Here is a 25,366-nt window from a genome sequence, read left to right as displayed (position 1 = left end):
TTTGCCCCCACCTTCAGAGTAGCAGTTCAGGCAGTAGTTGGGGAGAGGGGGCGAAGCTCTCTTTCCCACCCCTCCACATTTCAGTTGGGTTTCCTGAGAGGAAATGATGCTCTCGTGTGACTGTGTTGGCCCCCTCCTTCCTCCCGGCAGGGAGGAGCATTCCAGCATCTGCCCGCAGCTTCTCTTCCCCTCCCTGCACCACACTGGGACCAGTTTGCTAGCTGGGCTGTTACTGGGGGCTGAGTCCCAAAAGAACCAGGCTGCTTCTCAGAGAGGAAGAAGCTGCTCCTGAAGCTGGGGGCTGAGAGGAAGGAAAAGCAGGTTGTGTGCAGGCGGTGTGGAGATTTCCTGTGTGAGCAGAACCAGGTCACTGCACCCCTGCCTGTGCATTGGCACATGGATCTCACCAGCAACATGGCTCCAGCAATGGCCAGCTGCTCCCCAGGGTGGGTGCAGGGGAAGGGAAGGAGCTGGGCTGCTGTGGCAGCAGTGGCCAGGTGAAGACAACACCCACGCTCAGATGTGCTTTGAACATCTGCCCCTACCCACAAGCTACTTCTATTTTTGCTCTGTCTCGTACCCTGGCTGACTCAGAGGAGGGGAGCAAGGGGAATCAGGTTAGAAAGAGCCAAATGGGGGGGGCTGTCAGGGAGTTTGAAAGAGGAAGAGGAGGAGTTGCTTCAAAACCAGTAGTTGCTATTCTTTCAATCAGCTTGAACATTTTTCTCGCAGTCTATTTCATGGCTCTTCTGTTTCAGCTGCAGGCAATTTGAGGCAGGGATGGCACTTCCTGCCTGCTGTGGAGGTGAACATTCTTTCAGGGCACCATCAGAATAAATGACACCCTGCTCTTAGAGTGCTCCACTGTCATCTGCCTGGGCTGTAATGAGCTTGGCTGGAGCTCATCCTTTTGCCTAACTTCTAGGAATTCCACTCCTCTTTTAGGTCCCTTTGCAAACCTTATCTACAAGGAAAGGGCAAGTGCCAAATTTCCTAATTCCTGTGCGTCTAAGTGTCATGACTTCTGGACAAAGGCTCAGTTAGACATCTGTAGTGTAAGTCTTGCAAGTCCTTGAGGCACAGTCTTGCAGCCACAATGAAAGGGACATGAGACTCTCCCCAAACACCATCCCAGCAATTCTCCTATTGCAGGCAACCCTCTCATCCCTGTCCCTATCCCTCCATTCGTTAGTTTTGCAGAAATGGCACATCTTGCTTTGTCCCAGTGTGTTACTCCTTGTTTTCTCCTTTGCTGACAGACTGTAAACCTTGGGCCAAGTAACCACATCCTTGGGGATGTTCCCCAGGGAGTTCGTGCTGATCACTCAGTTGCCGAAGCTGCTTAGATACAAACAATGGTCTAAACAGCAGGGACCCAGTTCTTTCCAAGGGTGTGTAGGAGCAGGCAGCTGCCATCCCCTGAGCAGCAGCGCTCTCGCAAGCAGGCCTTCCCATGCTCAGGCTTTGCTGGGAGTGAGGAAACGCACAGTGAGGGCGGAATAAACGGAACTGAAGCCCCATTTGCAATCTGGTGTGAGAAACCTGCCCTGGCGTTGCCCTTCCTTCCTTCCTTCATCCTTTCCCTACTGCTCCCCCGCCCCCACGGCACGCTTCCCGGCTCCTCTGACAGGCTGGGGAGGGGGAGCGGTGATGCCGGGATGAGCCTCAGGCCGATGAGTGGAGAATTTTTGCGGCGTTTTTCAGCTTCCTCTGCCTCCTTGCCTGACTAACGCGGCCGTGGGGGGTGAGGAGGGAGGGGATCCCCGCCGCGGGGCGGTGCGCGGGGCGGGGGATGCCCATGTTTGGGAGGAGGGCGCGTCACTCCCCTAATATGGGCAGTGTCGTCACTGCCCGGCCTCCCATTCATATAAATGCCCGGCGGCCCCGGCCGGGATTCCCTGCCCGGGCTCGGCGCGGCGTCTCCGTCCCTCCCGTCCCGTCCCATCCAACACCACCGGCCGAACTCCCGCGGCTCCGCGCTGCCACCGGGACCCGTCCCGCCGCTCTGCCCGCTCCTGCCCCGGCTGCGGCGGGGCGCGACCCTCGGCCGGCATGAAAGTCACGTCCCTCGACTGCCGCCAGCTGCGGAAGCTGCTGCGGAAGGAGCCCTCCCGCTGCCTGGTGCTGGACTGCCGGCCCTACCTGTCCTACTCTGCCTCCTGCCTGCGCGGCTCGCTGAACGTGAACCTGAACTCGGTGGTGATGCGGCGGGCCCGCGGCGGGGCCGTGCCCCTGCACTTCGTGGTGCCCGACGCGGCCGCCCGGGCCCGGCTGCTGCTGGGCGGAGAGGGGCCGGCCGGGACCGCCCGCCTGGCCGCCGTGGTGGTGCTGGACCAGAGCACGGGGCACTGGCAGAAGCTGAAGAAGGACAGCACAGCCCAGATCGTCCTCAACGCTCTGCTCTCCAGCCTGCCGGAGGCCGGGGCCAGGGTCTGCTTCCTGAAAGGTGAGAGGGGTGGCGGGGAGACGGGAGGTTGGGGGGGAGAACGGCACGATCGACCCTCGAAGCTCGTCTGGTTGGCGGCGGCCCCGTCTCCTCTCCTTCGCCCCGCAGTTAACCTGATTATTGGTGGAGGGCAGAGAGGTAATGCCGGGATTTCGTTTCTTTTCCACCCACTGGAAATAAATCCCGGATAGGCTCTGCGGGCTGAGCTGAAATGCCTTTCCGCTCACCCCCGCCGGGCGTTTAAGAGGCTGATGGAAAATAGAGAATATTAGGGAAGAACAGCAAAAGTTGGTTTATCAAAAGAGGGAGGGGACGGTGACGAGAGACATCGAGGCTGCATGGAAAATAAAATCAACCCCGCGGATGAGAGGAGAGACGAGGTCACCGCTTCTTACTCTCTGGGCAGCGACACGGGGCGGCCCGCGTTGGGCATCTGAAACTCAGGGATCGATGCCCTCTCCTCCACTCAGGGCGGAGAGGTTTCTCTCTCCATCAGGCACATCGACACTGGCAGGGGAACCCAGAGGTGAAACTCTGGGGCTCGTCGGGGACAGAAATACCTCCTTCCCTCACGTGTATTACAGCCCTTAGATTGCGGTTCTTTGTTTTCCTTCCGTGTAACCCAGGGATAATAAAACAATAAATAGCATAGCAAACATAACAGCGTGCCCTTTCCCTGCTCTCCCGCCGCTGCCTCCCCTCCACTTCTCCTGGCAGCGTCTTTATCCTTCTGCCCTCTCGGTTTTCTCAGCACACCCCCAACACCACCCCAGACCTCCTCCCGGAGCGGGGCCGTGTCCGGGCGGGGCCGTTCCCGCCCGTAGCACCGCACACGCTGTTGCCGCGGGGCCTCCGGAGCGGGGCCACGCCGAAGGAGCAGTTCCTAAACATCCCCCTTGCTATATCATGAGGCCATAAATGGAAGAAAAGACCAGGCGATGTTTCTTGAATAAACTCTGCCTCTGTGTCCTCACCGACCATGGTTAATTCACTCTTACTAAGCCTTTTGTCACACTAGTTTTTCTCCTGATGAACCCAGTTGGAGGGCATCTCCTCCGGGGCAGAGGCATCTCCAGCCTGGGTATTGTCCCGTACCGAGGTAGGGGATTGTTCCCCGAAAGGTTTGTCACCACCCTGGCTCTGTCCTGGAGTCTGACAGTCACCCCAAAATCACAAATTTTGCTACTGTAGGGCAGGGATACTGGCACTGTGTTTGGTCAGTCAAATCCTTAAGGATCACACTAAAGTAGAGATTAAGAAACATCTCCAGGGTCACGCTGGGAAGCCTATGGCAAACCAGGAGCCGAATTAAGCTCTGCTGACTCTCAGACTGCTCGTTTGGCCACGAGATCGTCCTTCCCGCCTCATGTACTAGCCCCACGCTTTGAAGTGGTGCCTGTGGCTGTGGTCAGTTTGTCAGGGGTGGGGGGTTGATGTAGGCTCTGCTTTGTACCTCTTGTGTTGAGAAGTGTCTTATCTTGAAAGCCTGTCGATTTGAGGCAAAAGACATTTCCTCTTAGTGTATGAGAAAGTTTCCTCCTTTTCCTGCTGTGGTTCCCCTTTGCTTTGCTGGAAGTGCTCCAGGTTGCAGGATCAGGCCCATGAAGGCCACAGTTTCAGATCCAGTGTGGCCCAAGAAGCCAGTGACTCAGTGGGCAGCGCTGGTGATTCAGTGGGGCCATGGACCCCCAGGAAGCTCTCATGGTCTGGGCAAGATCCTTGGCAGAGCGGGGATTTAAGTCATCCTGGAGCAATGGGTTCTGATCAGGAAAAAAGGTCTTTTGGAGATCTCTACTAACAACTTTGCAGATAATAGGCTCTAAAATCCCCAGGGAAAAAAACCCAACCAAACAAAAAAACTCCTTGAGGTTGCTCCTTATATATCTACTCTCCTAGGCATGGGGAGCTGGGAGGAGGTGTTGGCTGTTTAAGTGCCAAGGTGATCTCGTTGCAATGATAAGATATGAGGAAGTCGCCCCCACCCCACCAGGTCACTAAGAGTCCTGGGGGTCTCACCTCAGGGAGGGCAGGGAGCACAGAGCCACTCCATGCCAGGCCCTCTTCCCTCCCTCCCCTTCTGGCTTCCAGGGTTCGAGTGACACATCTTTCATGTGTGTAGGTGCAGTTTCATTCTGGGTGAGCTCAGCCCCAGCACGGTGAGAGTGGTTGCGTGGCGGGGGAAGAGCTTGCAGACGGATAAAATAACGGATCGTCCCTTGGTGCTGATAACGATTCTATTACTTATTGATTGAAACAGAAGCACAGCTCAGCTGCCTGTGATGAGCAACCCCGTATTTGCAGAAATGACCTCAGGGAAGATAGGTTGAGTGGGGAGGGGGAAGAGAGGAGATTGCTGGAGGATGGGATGAGCAGATGACTCACTGTAAGAATGGCCTGCAAATATCCTGATCCCCAAGGCTTGTAATTAACCGTTCACCAGCTGCATGTGTTAGCTGCCCCAGAGACATGAGACAGGCATGTCTGTTCGAACACACACGCTGATTCGGCTCGGGCAGATCTCTCTGTTAATTCAAGAGTAAAAACAACAACATGGGGTGTAAGTGGGGATAACAGCTATTTATATAAACTGGACATATTTTTCCTGTGAAATGGCAGTGGCTGGGGGGAGATAAGGTCAGCTATGCAAAACAAGAGGATTTAAAATTCCACCCCAAGAAGGGCAGTTGGAGATCAGGGAAGTCTCTAGAGCTGCTTGTGTTTGTTGTTTTTTTCACACTGTGAGTTGTTAGGGATATCATTTTATCAACCCAGTTGTTGTGGATATCATTTTATCAAACACCCACCCCCTACCATGGTCTCCAGGGTCACTTGGCTGCTTGACCTGCTGCCTCACTCCATGAGCTCTGGGTTAAGCTGGCAGGATGTGCCCGAGGGTAGGAGGAAAGGTACAAGTGCTGAATGCCAGTTGACTGTAAAGCCACTCTCCTGCCCTCTGCCATGGAAAACAAACTTTCATGACATGCTGGCCACTTGCAACATGAGGAATGAGTAGGCGACTGTAGCATGTCACGAATTTGAGCTCACATCTGCTCAAACATTACAAACAAATGAGACACCAGCATTACGGGGCTGAAATGCCAGAGCAGCCCTGAATGTACTGGGCAGCCCTGGCGGCGAGGTCGGTGGGGGTCCTGCGGCTGCTCTGATCTTCACCACTTCCTTTGTTTCGAAATCCTTCCCTGCACCAGGGCACCCACACCGGCACTGCTTATCAGGGCGAAACAGTTGCAGGTGAATGAATCACATCGGAGGGTTTGCTTTCCCAGCCTTGTTTACTTGAGGGCCACACTCTGAAGGATTACTGACCGTAGCTGTTCATGAGCTTTCGCCATTCATTTCTGCTCTGAAAAAGCACAGGTGGCAGACATGTGGCACACCACTGACGTTTCCAGGCTGCTTCTGCTACCTGACATATTCACGTTCTTTTTGGAGATTGTGTGCTTCTGTTCAGCCTATTCCCAGCCTGGAAACAGGCAACGATTTAGCTGACAACAAACTTTGAGTAACAATGTAATAATAGGATTAATTCTTTTTCATTAGCAGTGCACTGAATGAAACGAACGCAGTACTTAACCATGCAGAATAGCTCATGTGGGGCTATTCAGTTGTCAAATGCTGTCACAGGATTTCATTAAGTTTTATAGCTGTTATTTAATAGATTGGTTTCAGTGGGACCATCTTCATTACTTCACTGTCTTGAGCATTGTGGTGATTAATGAGGCAGTTGCAAGTATCCCCCTCTTGTCTTTATGTCCATTCAAAAATGCAAATAAAATATTTTTTATGTTGTCACAGCATATATAGTAATGACAGATTTAGAAAAGATGACTCCTGAGTACAGAATCTGTCTCAGACACTGGAAATAGTGCTCATATATAAAATCAGGGGGGAGGGAGTTTAGTCCCCACCATGCTGGAGTTAATGGTTGATAGCCTCAACAGAATTACATTCACTAACAGTTTAGATCTGGATTTGCTGGCTTTTGGCAAGTTAATAATTGTCAGTGGTATCAGAGGTTTTTCCTTGGGTGCCCAAAGCCTTTTAAACAAACCCGTTTCCCTGGGGGGAGCACTGTCCTTCATTAACCCTCCCCCAAGCGCTCATTACTGTGCAGTGCTATCCCACTGCATTGCAAGTGCTGGAGCTTCATTTCTCCTCCACTTCCATTGAATCAGTTATTTGGAGGGCAAATGCTCATATCTTTTTTTTTTTTTCCTAGGGGGATATGAAACCTTTAACTCGCAATATCCTGAGTGCTGCGTGGATGGAAAACTCATTTCCCCAGAGAGGACTGAGGCAGAGAGAAATCTTGCCAGCCACTGTGAGAAGCCGAGTGCCAACCACAAACCTGCTTACGACCAGGTGTGTGTCGCAGCTGTGGTGGGTGACCTTCCCCTTGTGGGTGTTCTCCCACCTGCCACTGGGCTCTAGAGGCTGGTAGGGTGCCAGAGGCCCTGGTGCTGGTGTGGGCTGTCAATAAGTTGTTGCAGTCCAGGCTGACAGCCTGTGTGCTGAGTGAGTTGCCCTTTAAGTGCTGCCGGTCAGCTTTGCCTTCACCTGGATTCAAAATTAGGCAATGGAAGGAGGCAAAACACCCTATCTAGCCCCAAAACTGTATTTGTGAACTGTCTTTATCACAAACCCAGGTAGCATAAGCCATTAGCAGCTCACATCTCCCCAGGAGACTGAAAATGGGCAGGGTAGAGGCTTCCAATACTGTTATTTTTCTGACAGAAAAAGAAGCACGCTTTGCCGGTTCCCCCTCTGAGATCCCAGGAGGGATCTGAGGCTAGCAAGGGGGCCAGGGCCATAGGGCTGCCTCTGAGAAGAGGCTTGAGAGCCACAATTCAACAGGGGAAGTGGGGTTTCCACAGGGGAAGTCATCGTGTACCCACCCAGCCAGGGGAACGTGGGTGCTCCGAGATGTCGCCCTGCGGTCAGGACGCTTCCGCCGGGGTGTTCATTTCCTGCTGCTGAGGGGAGTCCCCATGTGATGTCCCTCTGCTCTCCCAGGAACACCTCCCACACCAGGTGTCTTTCTGCTGCCTGGGTGGTTCCCAGCTGTCCCTGATGTGTGGGACCCGCAGTGTGGGCTGCTCGGGGTGGGGGGTGGAAAGCCAGTTTCTCACAGCTGGGCGGTGGCAGCAGCTCTTGTGCATCATGGAAAGTTACCTGCCATCTCCGAAACCCCTATGACAGACGGTGGCTTTTTTTCTTTCGTGGTCTCGTCACCCAGCCTTTGGCTTGTGTTGAGGAAGGAGGAACTGAGATGACATCTCAGGCTGGGTGACGCAGTGGGTGCTGCGCTCCGGAGAGGTGTGGGGTGCAGGGGGATGGGGAGCCTAGATCCACTTTTTTTGGTTTGTTTCACCTTTGGACAGGTGACCAGAGGGGCTAAGCCCTGGACTGAGCTAAAGTAGCTTCTTCCTCTGTCCTAATCTTCCTCCCTGTGGGGATGTGGCTCCCTGCCTTGCCCATGTTTCGGTAAAGCCTCAGTGGGAGTAGGCCTCGCATATGAAAGCACTTTGGGTGCATCACGAGGGGTAGCACTTTCAAGAGAGCCAGAAACATCCTGCATATGAGTGGGCTGGATCTGACCTCCTACCTCATAGATGTGGACAAGAAAATTAACACTTTTTTCCAGCGTGGGCTTTGCCATGGGAACGATTAACTGGCCGGCAGCACTGGGGTCCAAAAAAGCCAGAGGGGGAGGGAGCAGGCATCCACACAGCCTCCCTTGGCTCTCTTGGGTCTCAGGACTCAAATACTCTGGAAAAAGAATTGCATGTTTCTGCTCCTTCTCTTCCAGGGTGGTCCAGTCGAAATCCTGCCTTTTCTCTACCTTGGTAGTGCCTATCATGCTTCCAAGTGCGAGTTTCTCGCCAACCTGCACATCACAGCCCTGCTCAATGTCTCCAGGAAGAGCTCAGAGTCCTTCAAAGACCAGTATTGCTACAAGTGGATCCCAGTGGAGGACAGTCACACGGCAGACATCAGCTCTCACTTCCAGGAAGCCATAGACTTCATTGGTAGGTCCAAATGAACAGATTTTCAGATCTTCATGTATTTTAAATTAACTTATTTTAAAATACGCTTTGGTGGGAAGGACACATTCTATTCTATCTGTTTCTGGATGTCACAACAAAAACTTTTAAGCTCCCTCCGTTCCCCAACATCTCTTCTGGCAGGATTTCTGTGAGGAAGGAAGAAAGGAGGATATTCAGAGCAAAGTCTCTGTCCTTCTCTCCAGGCTAGGAGGCTGAGGAAGGAAAATGGTTCCTCTTGTCTAATGTCTGGCAGATGGGACAAGTGAGCTGGTTAGATTTTTTTAAAGCAAGTGTAGCTGTAACTTCAGCATGACGGGGAGTAAAGAAGTATGGTTGAATAAGACTGAAGTCTACTGAATTTTGTGAAGGAAAAAAACCAGTTTCTCGGACTTGCATGCCAGACCTGGTAACAGCCAGGTAAAGCAGAGTCAGTGTATCACCTTGCTGTGCTGACATATCCCAAAGGCAGGGTCTTAGAAATCCATTGTACCCCCTGATCACAGAGCTCTTTCCATTCCTCCTTTTGATCATGCTGATATCTCACCCTGGAATCAAATATCCCAATGCAAAAAAAAAATAAGACACTGTTAGAAAACTTTGTGCCATTCCCTTCCAAATCTTCCTGTGCTAGGCTGCGTGGGTGAGTGAAGGCCAGCTGTGCCAGGGAGCACAATGGAGAAGGTCCTCCATGAGAACCACAAGGTGGTTTGGTGGGGTGGAGCAGCCTGAGCTGGGTGGAGATAATGTTGAAATCGGTGCTGTTGCTCTCCAGGAATATTCAAGAGAGAAAGAGAAAAAAGCACAGTTATAGACTCTCTGGAGTAATTTTTAGCTGAGTTTGAGTCCTTCAGCAGTGCGGGTAGAATTACAAAAACCTGACCTGAGGGCCCTCTGAGTCCTTCTCCTTCCTGGTAAGGGACATCTCACACCTTTCAGGGAAATAATAATTTATGGCATTCTTCTGTCCCATCCCTAACCCCTTCTGATAGTTGTCAAGTCACTTGGAAATTTCCCAGACTTTGAGGATGACTTTAATTTTCACTTTCTTTTAAAACTGGATGTGTGGTGTAGATGCTTGGGATGACTCAAATCCATGTCTTCCTTGTTTTGTGCAGTAGTTAAATATAACTGGACATGGTGGCACCAGTCCCCGGTAGATGATCAAAGGCAGGCAAATGATAACTTGCTCAGCTCTGTTTCACTGAGCTCTACACTCAGCACAGTTATCCATAAATTGGAGCTTGAACATATTGCTCAAGGCAATAGAGCAGAGAAGGTCTATTTTTGAACAGTATTTTTGTGTGGAAAGGGCTTATTTTAAGCACATTCTCTTCAATCTAATAACAATCATTGTGTTGTGTTAGTAACCACAGTGGCTCCTGTTGTGTAAAATGGGTGCTTTGCATAAGCCTTTTATATCCTGACTTAAGTCCAAGCATCCTTTAACCAGGCTGTAATTAGCAACTGCCTACCAGTGCTTGTATGCTTTGTGGTGAGGCCCCAGGGACTGAGCTCAGCCTCTCCACCCAAGGGCACCCATCAAGGGCTCACCTCCTGGTACTGCTGTTTGCTGCCAGCTGGCTGTGCACGCAGTTAGGACTTTAGGAAAAGTCCTGTTTTTCTAGCAAAGCTGATGAGGGGAAGGCAGCCCCTGCAGTTTTTGAAAGACCTGGTGGTGGGAGGGCTCACCAGGCTGGGCTTGGTTCATCATTTTGAGCTGTAGGCTGAGAAATGCATCTACAGCAAACACAAGCATTGCCCAGATATCTGATCTCTGTATCACAATGTTCTGCAGTGTGGGTGTTGTTCCAAAACTTGTGTTTTTGAAAGTGTCACGTGGAAAGGGACAGTGACAGACTTTCAAAAAAAAAAAAAAATGCCAAAAGAACCAAATCAGGATCCGCAGTTTCTGAAACCAAGTATCATCTCTAGCTCTGCTCCATCACAAGCTGGGTTTTGTCCCCCTTGTCCTTTGATCTCCATGTCACCCTCAGTACCCAACAGGAGAGCAAACCTCTCCTTGCTGGTAGACCGGCATTGTGCCGTACTCCCTGTCCAGAGCTGGGTGTGTGTCACAGTGTCCTCTCCATCCCAACAACAACTGACCTCTGCAATGCCTTTTTCCCCCTAGATTATGTCAGGCGAACAGGGGGCAAGATCCTGGTGCACTGCGAGGCGGGGATTTCACGCTCCCCCACCATCTGCATGGCCTATCTCATGAAGACCAAGAAGCTCCGCCTGGACGAAGCCTTCGATTACATCAAGCAGCGCCGGAGCCTGATCTCACCCAACTTTGGTTTCATGGGCCAGCTGCTACAATACGAGTCAGAGATCTTGTCTTCCACTCCCAGCCCCCCCGTCGCCTCGTGCAAAAGAGAAGCTGCATCTTTCTTTGCAGAGGAACTGACATTAGGCAAAAACTTTGAAGGCTCGTGTTTTGCATTTCCTACCTCAGTGCTGAGTTCTGTGCCCCTCCACTCTCCTGTCCACCAGCTGAAACTCAGCCCCATGACGGCATCTTCGTCTTGCTGAACGCCATGGGGAGACCAGAGGTGTGGTCCTCTGATCCAAACTGTGATCCCCAACAGGAACATTTCATGAACGTGCAATAGAGAAACTTCATCGACTTAGTCTGAGATGGAGTGGTTGTCATGGGTCATATGTTGTGACTGTAAGATGCAAGTGCTCTAAGTGTGGCAGGTTTTCTGAACTTTTATTGTCCTTTTTTTAAAAAAAACCCAAGTGCTTTTTTTTTAGGTTTTTATCCACACAATGTGCACCCACTACTGTATTTCCAGATTCCTGGGGAACGACAAGAAATCTGTTTAGTATGTTCTCAGTTCCTATCTCCTTTCCATCTTACTTTTGAAAAGACCCTTATTTAAAGTTTTAAGCAATAAACAGCAGCAGCAGGGAAGAAAGTAAAATGAAAAGCAACACCTTTGCAACCACAGAGGTGGTGGGAGGGAATATTTGTTCAACTCTTTTTCTGGCTTTCCTCCTCCCCTCTCATGTGTCATGTTTCAGGGAGCAAAGAGCTGGTGTGCCAGGAGTGGGGGGCCTTTCCCAGGACACTATTGCACAACCAGGTGAAAATCCCCTCTCCTGCTCCAGCCTCTGAAGTGTCAGGTATTGATCACAGTGTAACTGGATACCAAACCAGGTCCATTCAGGTGTGGCATTTCCTGTACTTCTACATTTGCCTTTGTACTGGATGTGCTTTTAACTAAAGCAGGGACTTAACCCACTATCAGCTACCCTGCTGAGCTATTATCCTCCCATCTGTTATCTAAGAACAGCCCTAGTATACTTGAATGTCTCCACAATCCTCATCCAAGTTACTTCCCATCAGATAACACTGTAACTGCTGGACTTCACACCAAAAAAGACCTGACAAGCTTTCTGCTCCAAGCCAACTCTTCCTCCCTTCCATCCCTTCCCAAGTGTCCCCTTTGTGTATCCTGTGTGGTCAAGTGGTCTTGTTCAGTGTCATGTGACTTGCTTAGTGTGTGTGATCACCTCTAGTCAGCCTTTGTCCACAAAGGATGGTTTCTCTCTTGCTTGCATTGGCTTCTGTGTCTGCAGGGAGTTCAGAATGAGTGTCTGTCTGTTGACCATTTTATTATTTTTTAATATGTAATATGTATGGGAAACGGCAATAATTTCCAGGAGATCTCGTGAATGTGAAAAAAAAACCCAAACCTACAATGGTTTTTATGGAGTGTAAAAAATAATAAAGGAAAAAAAAATGCCAGGAGAATAACGCTGTATGTTGTACTTGGAGTGAGCTGCAAAGGTGCTTTGGCAGAGCTCGGTGGCAGAAGTCATCTGAGAAAAATGATGTGGTGTAAAAGTGATGTAAGAGGGTAGAAGAGGTGGGAAAATATCACTGGGCTTTGTGCTGAAAGCCACCGAGGTGCACCTCTACGGAGGGGAGAAGGTGAGGGGGAGGACTATTTTAAACAGTATGACATGAGTCACGGTGGCGTCACTTCCCAGCAGCTGGGCAGACACTTCTGTTTTGATTCATACATGTTTTATATAAGATTTGCCATCTTGCTGAAGATGAAAATCTGAACTAGGCATGGCCCCCACTTCCTTCCTGGGCACACCACATGGCATGCTACATGCCTCGGTCCCTGGTGTGATGCTTGTGGGTGGGCCTGCAGCGCCCCTGGGTGCCAGGAACTAGGGCATGTGGATAATACTTGTCTTTTCACTTTTTTAAATGGAACAAAAATTCAAAGTGCCAGCATCTCTGAGCCATTTCATGCCCCTTTTCATCTTGAAGTTTTCAGGCCTTTTCTGGTTCATCACGGCAGCACATTTATAACCTGCAAGTTCCAAGTTACCCAGTTGAAAAACATAAGGTAGTTATCTGAGTTACAAAGCAGGTGTGCCCTGTGGAGTTCATCTGTTTGTAGCTTTTCACCCCCAGGGGAGCAGATCTGACAAATGAGGTTGTCATTGCAGATGAGCCTTGGATTTCTTCCCTGTGTCAGGGGGATGTGGCAGCAGCCCTGCTTGGGTTCTGGGAAACCCAAACATGGGAACCAGCAGCCCGGGAGGTAAGGCAGATGATCTTGTAAGAGCAAATCAATAAATTTTCTGAAAGACCTGATCACTCCCCTCGGGGATCTCTAGAAAGTGTTCTCTGCCTCTCAGCCCACACAAGCACCCAAACAGAAAGCCAGCTGGGCTTAGTGAGAGTGGCCGTGTCCTGAGCACTGACACCTGCAACCTTGACAGAAACAGAGTAGCCAACAGTTCTCATGAAAACTGCATCAAACCCCAGCTGAGGGAATGAGCAGCTTTGTTTCTTAGGGATGGGGAATTCAAAAGCCTTTGCAGAGCTGACTGTGTTTGGTGTTTGCTGTGAGAACTGCAGCGCACAAGGCAGTGGACTGAAGGGGTTAACACAGGGACTTGCTGACCTTGGCAGATTTGACCATGGCAGCTGGAAAAGATCACAGGCCAGGCAGAGGAGCCAGGTATTTAGCAGAGAGAGGAGGCAGCTGCTTTGGGTTTGGAGAGGAGCTCATCCTGAGCTATAAACACGGTGTGTTGGTGGATAGTGTTGGCAGATGGAGATGCTGGGCTGGCATTCAGGAGGGCCGGAGCCCTGTGGGAGCCTGAAAAAGGGTTGTTGTCATGTCTGGACAGCGGAGCCTGAGGTTTATGCTCCTGCCCAGGGTAGAGTTCCCCTCTTTTTGGCTGGTCTCAGTCTACCTCTTCCCTCTGCAGAAAGAAGAACCAGGATCCAAGTCAGAGTGGATGTAAATGCTGCCTCCCAGAGGGGTGTGCTCACATGCTTGTGCTGGTGCCTGCTCTGCTGCTTCAGTGCTCATGTGAGACCTCTGTCCCCAGCTCAGTCCCTTGGTATATCACACCTTCTGAGGGACATCACAGCCATCTGACTGCAGGGCTCTGGGATCAGAGTACGTGCTCTCCTCCCACCCTGGCCACACTGCTCTCACAGGAAGAGGGGAGCTGAGGATCCAAGCACCAATATGTGAAGGTGAGTATATGCCAAATGTGGATGGCACCTACCTGGGAAAGGGGATGTGAGTTTGAATGCACATGGGCAGGGCAGGAACCTTGGTTCTCTGCTTCCAGGCACCAGCACACTATAGGTACCTCCATCCTTAGGGAAAAGAACAACTCCAACAGTGTTTTGTGGCTTGTATGCTGAGAAAATTCCACAGATTCCACGTAGGATGGAAGATTTCAGGGGCTTTTATAGCCCTGATGGGCTTGGGTTTGGGTGGTTTATTCCCAATGATGGAAGTTCAGATCAGGCAGGTGTGTGGGGAATGTCAGAGCTGAAGGATGGAGGCTGATGGTGATGGGGCTGAACCAGCTGGTTTAGCGTGCCTGTGTCCATCTGTCAGAGCTTGGCAAAGGAATAGGGTTCTCAAAAACAAAATTCTGATGGAAAGTAGAGACCTATGTAGCTATAACAGCAAGGGAAAGGCTATAGCAGGATGCTTTCAGACTTCACAAGAGGCAAATGAGGGAAAGATGCCAGGAATGTGCAGTACCCTGAGGCAAAACTTTAATTAGAGCTTATCTTTATCCATTATGATACTGAATCCAAAGAGGATGAGAGGAAATGTCAAAGGAAAGGGGATTTTGCAAGTTCTGGTGCCCACAGAAGTGCTGGTTCAGAGCTGTACTGGTCGTAACATCTCTCTCCATTCACACTCCTGATGGGGCACCCTTGTGTCCTGATCAGCTTGGTGTCAGTCGGGAGCTGTTTCAGAGCCTGGGGTGGGACTAAACAGGGCTTGTGCCATGTAGCTTTTGGTCCCTTACTTTTAAGCTTTCAAGGAGCAGTCATGTCGCAAGTGTGAGTGCTGCTGCTCAGCCTCTGTCTCTGCTTTGCACTTTCTGCCTTTTCTTTCTGCCTCCAAGACACACAGACTCTTTGAAAAACTGCCACAAAAAATGCATGCCTCTACGTTGTCACAAATCAGATTGTGAAGAAATCTGGGGTGGGTGAGGATGGGTGGGTGTTGTCCTTAAGTGCCCTTAAGTGTTCTTTTAGTTCATGCATTTGCTGGTGTGATTTGCAGTCTATGCTGGTTACACAGCATAGAATTTCTCCAGCTACACCTGCTTTCTGATTAAAGAACTTTCCAAAAGATAGAAATTGCATCCTTACCAGTCAAACCCAGGTAAAATTCACCTGATCCTTGGGGAGTCAGTAATGAGGTGCCCATACCCACTCCCTGAGCAACACAAGGCAGGCATACCTCCTTAGCTTCTTGCCTCCTGGTGGCGAGCTTCTTTTTTTCCAGGAGACAAAGCATGAATGAAGAATTTATTCTGCAGGCGTTGTTATTTGTGTGCTAAAAACAACACCTGCCTTGCAGAGAAGTCAAAGGTCCAAATGGGCCTGTAATACAGCAAAAAATATAGGTGAGGCCTCAGGTACGGTGAATGTGACCCTCAGTTTCCACTTTTCACGGCTTCATGTTAATTGGAGAGGAGACACACTGCCAGCTCACTCTCTGGGGAGAAGAAGGCAGGAACCACTTTGCAGAGCCACATAAATATGGAAGTGGGATTTTTTTTTGGCGTGGGAGGTGTTACCAGTACCACACATTACGGTTTCTTGGCTTTATCACATCGTAGGCTTTTACCGAGATGTGAGTAAGTTTGCTAAATAAGGAATATGAAAATAGCTTGTGAAATAGGTTGAGTCATCAGAGAAAATCAAATGGAGTTCTTTCACCAGGGCCTCAGTTGTTAAGTCCTACTTTATTTTACCATTGCATTAAAAACTTCGGGGTAATTTCAACCTGTTTATTTCTGCTTTAAAATTCAAAGTAGTCTGACGTCTAAGTAAGGCTTATCAAATTTGTTCATGTTTTCTGTCAGCAGTGGTGATACATCCCTATATGCCTCACCTATGAACAATTACAGGGAATGTAAAGATTACCAAGAGAAATGGCTTCTGTGGTTATAGCTGAAATGCTCTGCACTTTTTCCATCTTTGTCCAGCTACTGAAGAGGATTTATGGTCCCTAGATATCCCTTTCAAGTACTAGCCTAGCTCATGGAAGTCACTGGCAGTTTTTTGTAGCTCCTGGGAATCCAAGCGGGACCTGTTGTGCTGTACAAACACCAAACAAACACATAAAGCCAGTAACTCAGGATCAGGATTGAACATGGTACATGGAAAGGGAGAAAGAAGCGTAAAAGTCTTTAGGGACAGCATTGCCCTACGACTCACATATTTCTGTCAGGGATTTTTCTCATATCCTATACCTGTTCTGGGGAGATCATGGGTGGAAAGCATCTCTAGAAGAGAAGCATGCATGGGATCCATGGGACCCATTAGACATGCTGTACACAAGAAGTGGGAAAAACACCTATAGTATAAACCCTACAGCAATATGACACAGGGATCCATGTGCCAGCTCAGCCCACGCTCGCAGCAGTCACAACTAGGATTTCAGGACAGGCAGCACATAAAGGTTTCTGACCTGCTGGGCCTGTTAGAGGCCCAGAAATGAAAAGCAAACTGATAAAGACCTCAGTTCAAATGCCTTCGTCATAATATGTTTTCCTGATTTGGTTTTCTGAACTAATAATTTTAGCAAAGTTACTCACTTAAGTAAGCTTTAATAGGGTCAGCTTTAAGTGTCCCCAGTTAAATGACAATGTAGTTTTTGTAGGCTCTCCTACTGTGTGTGTGTGTGTGTGAATAGTGGTTTATTTCTGTCACACAGATACTCCATTTCTGAAATTCCTTTGTTGACAGTGACTCATCTCTCATTATTAAATTGTCCATACATTGTGAGCTGCCTCAGGCCCCGAACCAAAGCCTACTGCCTTTGGTGGGGAGGAGGGCTCCTGAACACAATGGGCTTCGGATCAGGCCCTGGATGAATCTTTCCATTGAATCTTTATTTTAAGGAACCATTTGTTCTAATTGGAACTAAACTCATTGCTGCATTGAAATGGCATATGAGGTCTACAGGACTCAAACTAGAACAACGGGTATATCCTCTCTGCTCTAATGCCTCCAATCATGTTAAGTCAAGTTAACTGGAAAATCAATTGACACGAATTCCAGCATGACCATTAACTTCCATCCGGCTGGACCCTGAGCGCCTGGCCAGGATGAACAGATTTCTAACAGGGACGGAACAGAACCATGCATGTTCATGTCCTACAGATGCTTTAAGCCTGAGGTCTCCCTAGCAATGCCCACGTTTCCCCGAGTAATTACTGTGGCTAACAGAGAGCCCGGGGGTCAGGCAGTCTGGGATCCATTGTGGGCTCTGCATGTGGTTTTCCAGGGCAAGCAGTGCAGCTGCTCCGTGCACTCCTGCTGGCAAAGCCATATTTGTCAAAAGCATAAAGGAAATGAATGAGACCTGGACTAACTGAGCTGACCAGACTGGTCCCTTGAGTATACAGAAAAGGACTGCAGCAGCAAAACTGTGTTTTCCACAGGACAGCTCACTTCTCCTGCAGAGGATATTTCTGCTCTGTTGGTAAAAAGCTGAACTTTGCTGATGCGGCTTTGCTCATGCGAGAAGCATTTTGGTGCTAGAGCGAACCTGAATTTCTCTCTAAATGTTTCTCACAGGCTTATCTGTACATCTCTGCATCCTGTCTTACATCAGGGATAATGATATCAATCTCATTCTGAGAAAGGCATAAAGCCTTTTTCATGTGTTTGCAATGCACATTAGACCCACAGACAAAGACCATCCTAAGCACAAAATCTTGTTACCACGATGTATGTATTGTACTCTGACTGTGAGACCATTTGTTCCATATTAGAAGAGAGAGTTTCTTGTGGGGTTTTGGTTTTTGTTTGTTTTGTTTGTTTGTTTGTTTTTGTTTTCCCCCAGGATATAATGTTTTACTTAGTTAAAAACAAACCCGACTGGGGAGCACTTTCAGACAGCCACCACAGCCGCTCTGCCAGGAAGCAGGCGATGGGAGCCCTGGGTGGGTGGCAAGAAATCTGTGTGCTACTGAGTGCTAAAGCATTGACATGGTTCAGTTTACTAAATCCAGCTGTGAAGAGCAGCTGGTTTTCTGGCAGTCAGCATGACATATGCAGGCGGATATGCTCGAGAGAATTGATCAGGGGCCACCAGTGGGGAGAAAGGAGAAGGGGAGGGTACATTGTTCCCTGCACTGCTAAGTGCTAAAGGGGCTCCTGGCAGTTCTGACTACTAAACCCAGCTGAGAGGAGTTTTTCTGGACTTGCATGTGGCATCTGGTAGGGATACACTTGAGACACGTGCGTGGGGAAGACGGGAGAAGCAGAGGCTTCTGCACAGCCTTCCTAATGCTGTGGCTTGTGGGATCCTGGGGAAAGGTCGTTGGGACAAATGGGGGATGTCTGCAGACAGCAGGGGAGGCTGCCAAGAGGCTTCAGACAGTGTTCCCATCTCGGTTTCTCTTCTCATTTCCTTGTCTTCATCCTCTCTCTGTGGAGGAGCTGTGGATGCAGGGGAGGCACAGCAGGCCAGGACAAGGAGAGATCATGTAGAATAAAAAACAAGACCCTTCCTCGGAGGGCTGGAAAAGATAAAAAAAGATGCCTATTATCTGGACTGAACTGTGAAAAGTTGCACCAGTGAAGCCTGCCACCTCGGGTGTGATAGGAGAAGGATGTCCTGCTGCCTCTGGGATCAGCCTGGGAAGAGCCTGAGAAATGCTGAGCATTTCTCCCTCCCAGGGAGGGAGGTCCAAGATAGTCCCTGCGGCAGTGTTTTTAGTTTCCATGACAAAACTGGAAATTATCTTTGCTTTCCTTTGATCTTCAAAGCACAGGAGGAAATTTCACACTTAAGGGAGGCCACCCAGTGTCAGGTGAGGTTGCTGTAGCTTGTGAAAGTCAGTCAGATGCCATAAGGTCAGCAGCTCACCTGCCTTAGTGAGAAAAAGTCTCTGCCTTTTCCCGGGGTTGTTTTTGGTGCCTTGGTTGGAAAATCACATTTGTTTGTGGATCCTGAGGCTGTAGATGGATGGCTTAAAGAGGGAGTAAAACCCAGTCAGTGTGATTCTGATGTGATTCTTCAGTTTGGATGTGTATTACTTTGTTGCATGGATGTGGTCAGCCTAAGTAATTATTTTTGTTCTAATCTAATTGCAAATTTACTGCAGCCACCTCCTTCCAGGGTGCTAATGAGGAGCAGAGGCAAGACAAAATGTGGTTTTTTTCATAATTTCAGGATGCTCTCTGGAAGTCAGATGTCCAGTCTGGCATCTCTGTCAAATGTAATTTTGTTTGTACTGGCCACAAAGGCTGAAAAAGCTGCCCCTAAATGAGGTGGCTTGGGTCACAGGCCCACGCAGGCTGTCTGTGCCCCTTGCTCCACAGTCTGGCTCCTCCCCTGTGCTGAGCACAGACATTCAGAGGCTTCTCTGGATGCATCCCCCAACTTCTCCAGGGAGTGTCTGTGGCCCTCAGTTAGTTTGTGTCCTACCACTGCTGGGAACGGGTTGCAAAATATCCCTTTGGTCAATGATATCATCAAACCAGCTACACCTCCAGGGTCAAGACAGGCACGGCAGTTTCCCCTCGGTCCCTCACCCACTCCTTTTTAACAGCAAAAATCAGTCTTTCTGCAGGGACACCTTCAGAGCAAGCAGCCAGTCCCGCAGATGGGGGACATACCTTTATGTCTGCATGGCTCTCTTACTGCCAGAATTGCATTTTTACTGCTCACTTGAATATGAGGAGATTCTTTGGAAGTAAAATTGACTGTTGTTAGCTTACCTTGGATCTCCCAGTCTCACAAGGCTGTCTGACCTGGCTATCTTTCACCTGGAGTTTGGGATTAGACAGGTCTTCAGATTTCACCCTTTCTTGCAACTTATTTTGATGAGAACCAGTAGATCCTGTCCTCCCAGGGCTGTCCCTGAGCCCTGCTGCTGGATGGGCAGGTGCTGGTCTCAGGAATGTCATATATCCCTCTGAAAGTAGCCCCCCCTTGGTCTGATGCCTGTGAGCTGGTGCCAACCTAGCCACTCTCCAGGGCAGCCCCTACTGAAGCCAAGGGGTGCTGTGGGCTGCCACCCTCACTGCTAGGGAAACAACAGATCCGTGGGCTCCAGGGTCCCTGATTCACTTCTCCTTCACTTCTTATTCATCTGAAAACAGGTCTGGGGGTGCATTTGTGAGTGCCTTCTAGCATGGCTGACCCCATAAACAGCCCACTGCAGGGCCCTTCCCTACTCCGGAGGTTAAAACAGCAAAAAAACCAAAAAAAAACCCAAAAAATCACACAGAGCAATGCTTTCTTTCACAAAATTTCCGAATGCAACAAAGCTTTCTGTTGCATCCCAGCAAAGAATGCAGGGCAGGACGAGCCCTCGGCATGAGCCGGGCTGGCCCACGCCGCCTGCCGGCAGAGCCGCTGGCACAGCCCCACCGCGGCACCACGCGTGGAGCTCCTTCGCTCTGTACACAATGGCCTGACTTGTGAAATTAGCAAAGCAAGTGAAATTAATTCAACCACAACCACATTGTGTTCACGGAGAGGCTTGTCTGAAAGATGATGAGCATAACAACTGGTTTCCCTTAATAAACCTGCAGCAGATTCATTCATAATAAAATACATCGTTCTTAGAACAAAACTTCTTCTGTTGCTCATTTTACGCTGATGTTTTACCCTGCCATTCTCTTCTTGACAAGCATGTCAGCTTTCTTAAAATGTTGTTGGATTAATGGGTTTGTAGATGGATGTTTAACAGTCAACAATAATTATTTAACTTTCCATATTCAAAGGATCATAATTAACAAGAGAAAGTTTTTTTATTTTATTTTTAAAAAGAAGCTGCCTGACTGTTTTTACTTGTTTGAAGTGAATAGAAACTGAGTCAGAAAATATAAAGCATAAGAAAGACTCCGGTGCTTTTCATGCTCCGCAGAGCACCCACCGTGAGGAAATAACAAGAGAGCTTGGCAGGTCTTCTGGAGCCTGGCAGGATGCTGCCCTTCCACCCCCGGCAGTTTATAAAGCACAGGGCAGCTGTCTTACAGAGAAGAGCTAATGATCCGCTCACGGTGCCAGGCAGCTGAGGCACATGGCTGCCTCCTGCCTGCTGCCTCACAGAGCTGGGACCAGGAGCACCGGACCGCTCCCAAAGCACAGGAGCAAGTGCCACTATCACCAACCATTGCACATTTGTCCTTTGTATACTTATATATAGATGCCTCACAGCTCATCAACCCTTTCAGCCGCTACCCCAGCACTCCTCAGGGAGGGGGTACCCACTGCCTGATGCAACATGGGCACCAGAGATAAAAAACAGCAAGAAAGGGGTCTGCAGGTAGTGGGAACAGGTACCCACCGTGGCAACATGGACATCACTGGCTAAGGCTGTGCAGCCACAGCATCTGAACCTGTAATTACATCCACCCCTTATCAAACAGATTTCTAAGGGTCTTGCAGGCTTAGGGCTCCGTCTTCTAAGTTTTCTGACAGGCAGTTGTTCTCTGGCAAAGTTATAGACACTCCATGTTCTGGTGAGGTGTCACACCTTGTGCATTGCAAGGCACTATGGGGTTTGAGAGCAAAAGAGCTCAGTAGCTTTGTTCAAGAAAAAAAAAACCTGTTGGAAAGGAAATCCACGTGTGGTTGGCTTGCATTTGCTTCAGAGTAAGTTTTCCTTGTTCCTCAAAATCTGGTGGGTTGAGTGCATTTGAGATGGATGCACATGCCAGAGTCTGTAAAGAAAGCACTGATTTCTCTCACTTCACCTTTTAGAATCTCCACTGAACCCAAAGGTGAGAGAAAGATGCACTATGGCCTTACTGCCTTAGGATTCAGTCTTGGTAGGAGTGGTTTAGGAGGAGAGGAATTGGCTGTCCCACAGTTACCCTGCTTGAGCTTGGCAAGATTCTTACTCACTGCCTTTGTCTCCTAACCTGAAAGTAGGATATCAGAATATCTGTTTATGAGTTCGAAGTGCCATTGAACACCAGCTTCTGCAGGGTCTAACCAAAGTGTCAACCAAAACCCCAGTTCTCTGATTTGCTCCTGAGATCCTGCTGCAACACCAGCACTAAGGGGAACGGCCCCCAGCAGTTCTGCCTCTCATAATGGCTTCAAGTGACAGAGAATAAGTGATTGATATTGCAGTGAGGCTACTGATTTCTACAGTCATTTTAAAAAGGCAGTAAATACCTCAGTGATTGCAGCCATTCATGAATGAAAGCAGTCTATACACAGTTGGTTCACAGTTGAAAGCGGTAGTAGAAGAGGTTAATAATGCTTAAAATGCTTTTTGCCTCCCCACAGAGGTTTAACATTTTTTTCTGAGACAAATTTTACTATTTGAGAAGAGAGAAAAAAATTCTGCAGAACTGAAACCCCACCTAGATGTTCCCATTAAGTTTCATGAAAGAAATGCCTGACGTATTTTTATGCTGATGAAGCCTAGATAAATTAAAGCAGTGTTCCCACTTTGTCCTTTCTAATGCTAATGTTTAATTCTAGCATATTTATACAAAAACACTGCTTAGAAAGCAGAGCCACAGAAAAAAAATCTCTGCAGCACCTACTGAGGTGAATTCCACGCAGCAAGCACTGATTATATGTTTGCAGGTTCTGAATGAAGAACACTGTTTTACAGGCTTCCAGCTTTCTACACTCCTACGGCCACAGCAGCTTGACAGAATAAAAATTACATGCATCACCCTTGGGTTGGGTACATATTTTCAGCATGTACTACAAAAACAAAAGAATAAAAACCCCACAATACCTACCCCACCACTCCACTCCCTCAAGTATAAATCTTTAAAAGCTATGTGACAAAACCTGTGTGCAGGGGCCCTACTAGAACACTCTTTGAACTAGACAATCATTTGCCACTTAATCCTTAATGAATGGAGTTGCTATTTTTGCAAGCACATCACACTGGTGAGAGCGTTTGATGATGAAATATCAGTGAGGTATGATTTTATTCCTATAAATAAATATAACCTGGTGTCTGTGCTCATTTGTATGCACACATAAGCCCTCTCCAAACCACAGGAGTATGCTGTATATGCAAAGTCCTCAAGAGAGGATAAACACCTGGGGATAAAAGAGATCCCAAATCCTTATTTGTGCCTGTGGTGCAGAGGGTGATGCACATCTTGGTACACCTCAACAACAGCGAGCTGTCTGGAGCACCAGATGAGAGTTATTTGACTTGAGACAGGGTTTTTAAGAGGACTCGCTGCATCCAGGCACAATTCCAGTGTAGCAGTCAAGAGAAAAGGCAAATTTTTCCTCAGCTGGTTTCTCTGAACCCCATCTTTAAAGGATGAAGAGAATCCTTGCTTGGGAGTTTATGATTAAGTGAAAATAAGCTTCTAAACCACAAAAGGAAATCTCGAAAACATGACCCGAGGCATCTTGTACCTCTAAAAGCAGAAGACAAAGAGGAATGAGCTTTAGAACCTACCAGTTTAAGAACATCTTTATGCCTATTAATTCCCTCAGAAACAGGGATGGTTCCTTCTGCCCGTGTCTGCAGCAGTAGGAGACTGTTAGTGAGGAGATACCCCAGCTGTTGTTGGGACAAACCCCTCGCTGCCGTGTTTCAGCGGAGGTCGGAGTGCGCTGCCCACTGTGCGGTGCCAACAATCTCAAATGCTTAAAACACGTTTCTGTTTTCTCACACCTGAGTGCTTCAGGTGGTTTTGAAAATCCCAAGTTTACCTAAAATGTGCAAATCTGTGCAATTTGTTTACGTGCAAATATTAACACAATAACGGATGCAGATAATTCTTTTAACAACGTACAAGATTGGTTAATTGTGTTGTAAGGAAAAAATAGGGAATTTTACTTTTCTTTCTTTTCCTAAAGTCTCTTCTCCCCCCTGATAGTGAGTCCCCTTGATGAGCCAGGCATCTGAAACCCATACTACTGGCGTGATGTCACTTCGCCCCAGAGAAAGTGAAGAGTAAATTTAGTATCACAAACCAATCCCAGAAAGATGTTGTGAGACTCATGTAAGGATTTAAAGTTCCCTGAAATCCAAAGATGAAAGGGATTTTGAAAATGCAAACAGAAAAAAATATTTTTTGCCCAGTCCCATTGAGCCGAGCTATTTAAAGGCAGGTAGGAATTTTCCACTCTGAATTTGTGGAGCAACCATTAAAAACGCTTTAGTTTTTTAAGCCCTGTGTTTTCTGAAGAAACAATGGAGCATTTCTTTAAAGGTGCTGGTAGAGCCTGATACAATAACCTCTTGAAGGGCTGTTAGTAAAACCATTTAATTACACGGTAGTTAAGAATGTCTGGGACTGAGGAGATTTTCCCATTAGGGAAGAAAAGTAATTCATCCATCTATTATTCTAGGGGAGGTAGAAACTAGACCTTTGTGTTTAAATCTATTTTTTATTATTATTAAGAAGGTCACTGGAGGAATTATACCGTATGTCTGTGTCTGCAGTTTTAAAGGTGCACTGTCAAACTGAAAATCTCGTTTTCTCTGAGACACCGTGTTGTCACAATAACACCTGAAGCTACCATAACTGGACGAGATTAAGAGAAAATGAATGTTTCTCTTCCACCGTTTTCCTTATTTTTGTGTGTTTTAGGGCTCCTTCGGGCAGCTCAGCAGTGGCTCTCTGCGACATGAAGGCGTGGGCACAGACTCCAGCCAACCTGTCTTTTAAGAACGGTTCGTACCAATCCTATTTGCCTCGCTCACTCTGGGCACCTCTTTGGCTTCGCCCAGGGTTTTCCCGGTGGGTGGGGGAGCTCTGGGGGCTCCCAGCCCGGCACAGCCACAGAGCCGGCCGGCAGGAGATGGCTGAGGGAGCGGGAGCGCTGGGGAGAGGGGCGGCGCTGGATCCCCAGCCGCAGGCCCTAATGCTGCTAATGCCCCTTTTTATTAATAATGTTTTTTAAGATTAGTTTTATATCATCGAATAAAAGACGGGACTCTAAACGAAGCCTTTATTTCCCATTCTGGGTGAGCTCTCCCACAGAGCGCCACGGAGCTTCCCCGCGGAGCGCCCCCTGCCGGCGCTCCCGCCGCGCGCGCCGCCGCTCTGCCCGCTCCGCTCAACTTGCCTTTGGCGCCCAACCCGCCCCCCGGCGGGACACACCACTTCTCCCAACTCCGCGGGGGGACCTCCGCCGCGAGGGAGGACAGCGTTGACGACATTTCCCCGCTCCGGAGCGCCTTTCAAAAGACCAGCGAGGCACTTTGGAGTCTCAGAAAAGGGGGATATCCCTCCGTCCCTCGCGGTGTTGCTTCTCCGGACAGGTAGGGCCGCGCCCTCTGCTCCGCACTTCCCCTCCATGTGGCGCGGAATGGTTCGCGCCGGGACGGGACGGGGAGGTTCCGCCGCCATTTTGTTTGCGTGAGGGCC

The 25,366-nt window shown here is 48.9% G+C and overlaps 1 protein-coding gene across 1 annotated transcript; it reads left to right on the top strand.

Annotated features, from left to right (window-relative positions):
- Window positions 1-1,915: 1,915 nt before the first annotated feature.
- Window positions 1,916-12,266, top strand: DUSP5 (dual specificity phosphatase 5). Its single transcript, XM_050305481.1, has 4 exons — window positions 1,916-2,446; window positions 6,687-6,829; window positions 8,277-8,496; window positions 10,646-12,266. The coding sequence occupies exons 1-4, from the start codon at window positions 2,053-2,055 to the stop codon at window positions 11,044-11,046; spliced, it is 1,158 nt and encodes a 385-aa protein (XP_050161438.1). The 5' UTR covers window positions 1,916-2,052; the 3' UTR covers window positions 11,047-12,266.
- The last annotated feature ends 13,100 nt before the right edge of the window (window positions 12,267-25,366 follow it).

Source organism: Myiozetetes cayanensis, unplaced genomic scaffold (assembly GCF_022539395.1).
Source record: "Myiozetetes cayanensis isolate MyiCay16 unplaced genomic scaffold, myiCay2020 scf10, whole genome shotgun sequence".
Taxonomy (NCBI): Eukaryota; Metazoa; Chordata; class Aves; order Passeriformes; family Tyrannidae; genus Myiozetetes; species Myiozetetes cayanensis.
Note: the sequence above shows the minus strand (reverse complement) of the source record. Positions and strands in the feature narration are given on the sequence as shown.

Bases quoted from the DNA above. Each gene is read 5' to 3' on its own strand.
- DUSP5 (XM_050305481.1), top strand. From the start codon at position 2,053: ATGAAAGTCACGTCCCTCGACTGCCGCCAGCTGCGGAAGCTGCTGCGG. The intron at 2,447-6,686 runs GTGAGAGGGGTG...TTTTTTTCCTAG, and splicing joins CAGGGTCTGCTTCCTGAAAG to GGGGATATGAAACCTTTAAC. The intron at 6,830-8,276 runs GTGTGTGTCGCA...CTTCTCTTCCAG, and splicing joins ACAAACCTGCTTACGACCAG to GGTGGTCCAGTCGAAATCCT.